This window comes from Mytilus edulis, chromosome 4 (assembly GCF_963676685.1).
Source record: "Mytilus edulis chromosome 4, xbMytEdul2.2, whole genome shotgun sequence".
Classification (NCBI taxonomy): Eukaryota; Metazoa; Mollusca; class Bivalvia; order Mytilida; family Mytilidae; genus Mytilus; species Mytilus edulis.
In genome coordinates, this window is record NC_092347.1 from 24,767,578 (window position 1) to 24,776,987 (window position 9,410).

General features: G+C 31.1%; 1 protein-coding gene across 1 annotated transcript; it reads right to left on the reverse strand.

The window, feature by feature from the left end:
* LOC139518403 (ependymin-related protein 1-like) lies at nucleotides 1-3,594 on the reverse strand. Its single transcript, XM_071309950.1, has 6 exons — nucleotides 3,385-3,594; nucleotides 2,731-2,841; nucleotides 1,798-1,879; nucleotides 1,069-1,221; nucleotides 625-722; nucleotides 1-96 (listed from the first exon to the last, which is right to left on the reverse strand). The coding sequence occupies exons 1-6, from the start codon at nucleotides 3,517-3,519 to the stop codon at nucleotides 82-84; spliced, it is 594 nt and encodes a 197-aa protein (XP_071166051.1). The 5' UTR covers nucleotides 3,520-3,594; the 3' UTR covers nucleotides 1-81.
* Nucleotides 3,595-9,410: the final 5,816 nt, after the last annotated feature.

A 9,410-nucleotide genomic window follows, 5' to 3' on the forward strand; every position in this document is an offset into this window, starting at 1 on the left:
TTTAGATCAAATAATTTATTTAATAGATATACAAAACGACTCAAAAGTCTAAAATTCCTGGCCTCCATGATAGGATTCTTGTTATCCCAATGTATTCTGTAAAAGAATACAAAAATCATTAGTTTATTTGAAATGTAAAATCACTTATATAGGAAAACAGATTATATGAATTTACTATCGTAACGAAGAATGTTTAAGTTTACTGTAAAAAAATATGATTAATATGATAAAATAATACCTTTTTGTACTTCAATATACAAATATATTAAAAAAAAAATTTCGAAGTTTTCTTGGTGCATGAGGGAAGTGAAAATATCCAATCGTAGAATTATATGTTTTATATGTAAAGACTGTTTCAACTGTCCAATTGTTTTTTGTTGATTTCCGTTTCCTTTTTTTTTTCTTTTTTCAAAATAACAGTTTTCGCATATAATTCAAGAATTCTGACTTGTTTTACCTTTCTCATTAAAAATTGAACACTAGAAGATTTCTCTATATGCATTGATATAGTATAAATATAGAACATTAAATCAGTCATGAAGACTTATTAACATATTATTTACGTCTCTTTAGAAAATTAAAATGCATTTACTAAAACATTGTGAAACATTACAAGCAACTTACCAAAGATGAACCACGGCATTCTGGAGGTATATTGAATATAGATCTATCTTTTATGCCGACAGTGAGATTCTCAAAAGACCCACTTCTATATACTCGATCTGTAAATACGACCATATAGACATGTCATTTAAATTCAAAAGTTTCTTTTATATGTACTATTTAAAAAAAAATATAAATAAAATGTTGTCCTATAATTTTTCTAAATATTTCTAATTGATACTATTAAAATGCTGCCAAGTCATGATATAGACTTTATAACTAATTTTTTGATAAAATGTGTTTCGTTTTTTTATAGATTTTCCTTTTTTCACATTAAAAGTGCCATTCGTCACCACTCGGCCGATTCGGTACTTTCATCTAAGGATAGAAGGAGAGGAGCGGATTCACCCAAGGGTTTACGATTGTAAAAGTGCAATTCATTGTGGATTCGTAAAATTTCCTTACCATTGTTAACAAGTCCAAAACTAGTGTAGGATACAGGAATACACCCAGTGGCATAGTTCATATAATTTGTCAAGCCATCTTCTTGCCATGTATATTGTGTAACTTGTAATTGGTTAAGTCCTAGGAATACTGGAGAACTTGTCGTTGCATTAGCTATTGTTAAAGGAAAAAAACAAGCTTATAGTACAAAAAAGGTGAAGATTTTCAATAACAAAAACACAATGAAGATGGAATAACTATCATCATAACTAGATATACGTGACATATATATATGTTTATTCTAGAAAGTTAGCGTTATAACCACTATTGATTGACGAAAAAATATAACAAATTGTAATCGACTGTGTTTAAAACAGAAACAATTTCAGATCGAATTAGAATTTTAATTCAGAAAGCTATTATCGTATTTTAACAGAACGAAATAACGGGTGAAAAAGTTAAAATCACAGATGACGAAGTCATCTCAATTCTATGGATAACGTACAAATTAAATCAGTTTCAGAATGTTAAGCATTTTTAGTTCCTCGAACTGTGTTGAAGACCCATTGGTGGCCTTCGGCTGTTGTCTGCTCTTTAGTCGGGTTGTTGTCTCTTTGACACATTCTCAATTTAAGTTAAGTGTAATATGAAGCTTTTTTTTTAATATATGTGATTGTGTACTTATTGGGTGAACACGTGACATTTGAGATGGACTTCATAATTCTAGTAAAAATTACATGCTTTACTTACCGTTTGTACACTGGATACTTGAAAAAGGCTTCATAATTTTAGTGACATTACATTTACCATCGATAACTTCATAATTGACATTCTGAAAAGCAAGAAATAAATAAATACCGAAATGAAATTATCATGTTTACTTCAACCCTGTAAATAATGAACTGCAGAAAACAAAGGTAAAGTTCATTCAGGAATGAGTTATATTTTCTGTCGTCATTCTATAGATAGAAATGATAAGATTTAGTATGGTTGCCAATGAGACAACCCTCTATTGAAATAAACAGTTATATAGGTGTAAGTACGGCCATCAGCATGGAACCTTGCATCACACCGATCTATTCCTCTATAATGTTATCATACCATATTCGGGTTTTGCACTTCATCATCAACGTTCAAGAATTTAGAGTACCACTTGTTAAATAAAAAAACCCACATCAGGTGAATTAAATTGGTACTTCTAGTAAAAGAATTGCAATTATGACAACCATACGAATTTATTAGATATTGTTAGTTATGAATGATAGAACAGTTGTAGCTAGTTTTCATGTTCTAATATTTCTCTTTGCTATTTCCTTAGTTCGGAGTTATATACTTCTTCTTATTATTACATAAAACAAAAAAACCTTTAAATTTTAATGTCGGCAATGAACGCTAGACTATTGGACTGAATACAACATTCTTTACTTGATGCTTCACAATTATTTGTATTTGTATTTGTATTTGAATTTGAATTTTCTTCGCAACCCACTGCTAACAAAATTATATCCAGTTTTATTTATTTTTGTACACGTCACATCGAAAAGGATGATATTAACAAGACCAATAAAGTAAAAAATCGCAAATGATACACAAAAGTGGAACGTTTATACAAAGCCATATCAGACGGTGGATAGAATTTGTAGATATTCTTATTTTTGACGGAGATAACTCCAATATACATACAGATATATAGTCGCCTAATGTTCTAAAGCTGCCAGCTTTGCCTCCGGAAATGTAGGATCCTATAAATGCAAACCGCCTCAATGGTGTATCCCAGCTTAGTTTTAGCATAGACTACAATGCATAATGTACTAATTATATTTTGCCTTTCGGTATGTATTTAAGTGAAGTATAGAAGTTGTGAATAAATGTTACAGGAAATATAAGAATTGCAATTCAACTGTGAACTATTTTTTACATTACAAAAAGTTGTCTATCTACAAAGGCAGTATGTTTTATGTTGCTGGGTTGACCTACTCAGTTTTACTTCATTTTTTAAACTATCGTTAGACACCAACATTCAGTTAAAGATTATGAATTAAAAATATTCATGTTTTAGATATTTCAAATATTTCAACTAAGGCTTTATTATTCTCGAGTTAAAAATATCATCATGTGTTTACTGATTACATATTTATATACTTTGATCATTGTATTAATCATAAATATGACATTGTCCTAGTATTTATCATAAATAAACTCATCATAGGAACCAGGATTGAAATGTTGTATTTGTGCAAGACGCGCTTTTCGTCTACAAAAGACTCATCAGTGACGCTCCAATAAAAGAAAATTAAAAAGGCCATCTGTTTTCTCTTCACTCCTACATTATCTTACCTTAGAAACAGTTGGAACAGTCTTTCCAGCACTCTTTGTGGCTGATGTAACTAACTGTTCAGCTTCCCATTCTGAAGGAACGCAGCATTGTTCTGACAAAAGTATAAGAGAAAACAAAACGGCTAGAGAAAACATTGTGTAGCGATAGATAGATGCCAAATGTGGAACTGTTGTTGGAATCCTTATCAGAAAAATAAATCCTCTTGACCAAAGATAGATCATGTCATTGTGTCTTATCAGCAGCTACTTATAAGTTACACGGAATTTAGTAATGTTATTAACTATCAAAAGGTCGATTAGAATAAAGCCCTTCTTATAAGTTGTTTGAATACACTTAACCCATGATGCTTTACTTTTATAAATTGTGACTTTGATGGAGAGTTGTGTCATTGGCACTCGTACTTCATCTTTTTATATCTACATGTGTGTAAACTGTTTGAGGGCAACAATTAATGCTTGCTTTATCAGCATGACTAGATTTCGTCAAACAATTCCCTGCAAGTGATCGAGTTGATTACTGTTTTTTATTATTATTATAATGCATTATGGTAATGAACACCATGAAAAAGTATGATTGAAAAAGCAACCAATCTTTTGAAATCTTATAACTGTCAAATGCACAAACAAATGTTTTTTACAGAAACAAATTATCGATCTTACTAAGATAGCGATTATTTATGGTACCTTACATATACTATATAGTATTATTACATGGATTTGTTTGCGTTGTACAATCCCCTTCTCGCCGACATTTTCGTTTATTCTTTTGATTTCATCGAGCTTCCTTCGAAGGAAATCAGTAAAAAGCTAGTTCGATCCCCTTTTCTCATGTTCTGCAATTAGGAGAAAGTCGTTTTAAAAAAAAGATTATAGCATCTCGATTTCCCCCATATAAATGTTGTTGAAAGCAAAACAAGAGCTGCAAAAGCAATGTCTTCAATTGTTTTTATGGACATTCTTCTCATATGATTTCAGATATCATTGCATGAAAAAAAAGATAACTTCCACTTTGTTTTTAAATATGAGCTTGATGATGATATCAAAGAAGATTCTTATTCATTTATTTCGAGAAACAATTAAAGCGAAACATTTAAATGATAATATTTTTTTTTCCAAATGAAATGGAAACTTATAATAATTGTGTTATCGAACACACCATTATTCTATTAACATTTATCTACTGGTACTTTTTTTGGCAGCAGTCCTTTTGCGCCAATTACTGTTTTTCAGGGGTGTCATTTGCGCCAAATTTTATTTTCCAAATGTATCAATTGCGCCAATATTCGGAACTCATTTGCGCCAATTTACCTGTACACATATCTATCATAAACATTAATAATTAATATTTCTTCTTATTTTTGGCTTAAAAAGTATTATGTTCGGAGATATTTCACCATGAGTATGAGCATCTGGAGAGAAATGACTTGAATAATGTTGAAATGCATTAGAGCCACTAGACAGTCCGTGTATAGAGAGAGAAGAATTGCTAAATATTTGATACAAGATATATGCCAAAAAGAGAAGAAAATAGAAGCTTATGCTGACAATGTTTTAGTCACATATGTTGATGACACCGTGATTGTTACCCACTATCCTTATAGACTGGACTTCTATCTACCGCAAGACGTACCAGTTATGGAGCAGAAGCATTTCCGAAGGAATTATTTTGGACAGTTTTATGCATTTCATCCTTTTTTTTTTTACAATAAAGTGAAGTTACAAGCTACTACATGTATACAATAAATTGAGAAGTACCCATGCACCACCATTTTACGTGTGAACTGCCGGTTCCAATTCCGAGTAAAGGAGGACGGAAGTTATTTTTCTTCTTATTGGCGCAATCGTATGTTTCGTTTTTGGCGCAAATGATACCATGTAATTTTAAAACAGGTGGCGCAAACGTAGCATTGGAGAAAAAAAGTTGTGGCGCAAAAGGACGCATTTTTGGCGCAAACGGATCTCTCCCCTTTTGGCACATTGCTGACAATAAAGATAACGATAACAACTGCAACGAGAATGACACTAAATAAAGATACATTAGGACATTAGTAGACTACTTTATAAGAAACCATGCATCATTTAGAGTATATTTATTACGTTTTTTTGTCAATAGGTCAATTTTTTGTCAAATTCTTTATCCCAATATTAGGTTCATCATAACAAACGGATTGTCACATCAAAAACTACTCTGTGCACAGACTTACCTGTGCAGTTTGGAATGTTTTTAGGCCTGCCATCCGATAGACATATAAAAGTTAAAATAATTTTGCATATCAGAAAGATAAAATCGTTTTTGGATTTTGATGGGCATTTTTTTCCCTTCCTGCAGAAGATGTAAACAATTCCTATATTTTACTCACCTATAGATGTGTAAATATCTATTGTCCATGCAAATCAAGGCAGTCGGAAACCCGGTTGAAATAGAACAAAATGATCGAAGCTCTTTGTTAGAGAGGCGATAAATGCTTTACTGTAATGTTTACTATAGTGACAAAATTTTTTAAAGTTAATAGAAACAAACAAAATTACAATTTTCTTCTCAATTACGAAGTGTTTTATTTTAAAAACACCATTTGCATAAGTTTTCAATTTATTTTGTACATAGTTAAGCAGAACAATTAGATATCAAGTCGACGACATGGGTATCTTTCAAGTTGGATGTAGAAAATGCATAATCTTTGATTTTTTTTTTTAATTTACCACGGACGGAAAACATATCAATCTATTAGTTCAGTCCTTTTCGTGTCTGCCCATCCATTATGTGACTCTTGAAAAAATTCCAAAAAATGGGTAACAATTGTATCGAAAAGAGAAAATCGAGTGTACCTTTTTATGTTAGAGCGTGTTTGAGTTGAATATTTTGTCTTGATATCGTACAAAGCAAGACTATTTCATACATCGTCTCGCTTTAGATTCTATCAGTTTTATATACCCAAGCTACAGGTGGACTTTATAACATAAAAAAAAAATCACAGTACTAAAAGATGAAATATATGGGTCAAGTGAAATACCTATCTAATGAAGAACAAAAACAGAGTAGGTGTGTTCGAATAGCTATTTTTTTTTATTGAAAGTACTTGACCACAGTCTTTCAAGTTGGATGATGAAAACGCATATCTTCGAAAAATTATAATTTTGTGTGTGTGAAAACTAGGGTTTATAGTCTTCAAACACTAAAAGAATTTAGTCTGCCCTTACACGAAATATTTAATTATAAATTTTTTAAACATTTATGAATTTTCGAAAATTCCACCTGACAACCGATCAGACAATAGTTTTAAGTTGAATCAATGCAGACAAGATCATTAACTGATGCTCATTAACTAGTTGATACATTTGTCTTTTAAAATACAACTGACATATAAGGATCGTAATGGTGCAATGTGGATAAATTTATCGGTTTCCGAGAGCAAAATTGGCAGCGCGTCATCCCTCCAATGGCTTCCATTTCTACGATTTTGAAAATGAACTGGCGTAATGAGGAGATAATTTTGACGAAGTAGAATCCTGACTGAAGGAAAATCAGTACAATACAAACCCGTTGTTCCCTGAGAGGGATCATCTCGAAGTTGTTTCCCAAATTAGTTAATTTTTACACCCTCTGCAGGAACGGAAAAAAAATGCCCATTAAAATCCAAACAAGATTTCATCTTTCTGATATGCAAAATAATTTTAACTTTTATATGTCTAGTGGATGCCAGGCCTTAAACATTCCAAACTGTACAGATAAGTCTGTATGTAAAGCAAAATATTGTCCTATGAAAAATTGTACCTCAAGACAATATTTCATAACTATGTATAATGAAATATTGTCCTTGTCTATGGAAAAATGTCCAGAGTAAGACAAATTTTCATAGTGTCTGTATATAGACAATATTTCACAAATGAATACTATGGAACTTTGTCTTGTTAAAGGAAGGTTATATTTTGTGTGAATTGAGACAATATTTCACAGATGAATACTATGAAATTTTGTCCTCCTGTTAAAGGGAGGTTATATTTTGGTTATATTTTGTGAGTATTGAGACAATATTTCATAGACAGATTGTCATGGAATTTTGTTTCATGAAGGGTAGGTTATCAACATATATTCATGAATCATGTTAGAGATGGTATATAGCAATTTGTGTGTATATATTTACAAAATAAGTGATTGTCAATACTTTACTTATATTTGTACAGTATAATGTAATACAATGAAACATACGATGGAGAGTTGTCTCATTGGCACTCATACCACATCTTCCTATATCTATTTGACATTTTTTTAATCTATAATTAACCATTTGTAAAGTATCTATGCAAATTTGAAACTCACTATTAGTAATAATATAAATTCCTTACTATACAAAACCATTTTAGTTATAAATCTTAAAATGTGCATGATGCATGCATGTGTACTATTTCTAATTGTGTAATAATTCAATTAAAAAAGATTTTCAAAGCTAGTTTTGATCAGTATTTCATAGTGAAGTATTGTCATGAACAGAATTTCATAGTGAAATATTGTCAAGAAAGAGGTGACAAAATTTCAGGGACAAGGACACTATTTCATAATACAATATTTCATTATGAAATACTGTCAGTGGACAATATTCCATTATGAAATACTGTCAGTGGACAATATTTTATATGAAATTTTGTTTGACAGACACTATTTCATGGGGGACAATATTTCATGTTACATGTACACAGAGTAGAGTTTGAGGTGAACATACGGTCATATTTGTCCATTTGTTATGATGAACCTTGAATATTGTAACTTTTTGATGTTATCCTACCGCAGCTGTCAATGCAAAGTTAAAGCGTGATTGATATATTTCCAATTACTCATCCAAATCTGTGATAGAAGCCGTCTTGATATGCAGTGAGGTGTGTGCTCGAAGAACATTGGTTAAAGCTTAGTTTTTTTTTTTTGTATTTTCAGGGCTTGTAGTAAAAAGTAAAATAACAAAAAAGTACAGAACTCCGAGGAAAATTCAAAACGGAAAGTCCATAGTCAAATGGCAAAATAAAAAGCTCAAAAACATCAAACGAAAGGAAAACAAGTCAACTGTCATTTATTCCTGAATTGGTACAGGCATTTTCTTATGTAGAAAACGATGGATTAAACCTGCTGTTATAGCTAGCTTAGACTCTCACTAGTATAACATTCATATAAAATTCCATTACATTATCAACGATGTGTGAAAAAAACAAAGTTGAAACAGACATAAAAGGTAACGATGTCAAAAATAAGGGAACAGCAGTCAACATTGTAATATAATCTGAATACGATAAAAGCAAACAATTTGTCAACAAAGAAAAGCAAAAACGAAAGACAAGAATACAAAAAATATCACAATAACACAATGGCTGGATTATAAGTACGAAATCACGTCAAATGGATATGCCGGACAAAAAAATAGACTTATTTTTAAGAATTAATTATCAAAGACAAATAAAAGACTACTATAACCTGTTATACCATCGTGCATTAGTTGTGAGGTTGATGCGGAATATCTATCAAAAAGGTCTTGGTAACTTCCTAGGATCTTTTTTTTTTAGGAAAAGGACGAGACGTTCTTTGAAACACCTCTGGTTCGTCAACTTTCGGCTCAGACAAAACATTGTCAAATAGAATAAGATAAGTATTTCAAAAGATAAGTTCAAAAATAAACTAGAGCGCTCACCTTGGTCTATGTGAATATTAAACAAAGGACACAGATGGATTTATGACAAAATTGTGTTTTGTTAATGGATCTTACTTTACTGAACATTATTGCTGCTTACATTTATCTCTCTCTACGATGAACTTGGCCCAGTAGTTACAGTGGAAAAAGTTAGTAAAAATTTACAAATTTTTTGAAAGTTGTTAAAAATTGACTATAAAGGGCCGTGAATAACTCCTTAGGGGGGCAATTGATCATTTTGGTCATGTTGACTTATTTTTAGGTATTACTTTGCTGTAAATTATTGCTGTTTACAGTTTATCTCTTTCTATAATAATATTCAAGATAATAACCAAAAAGACAAAATTTCCTTAA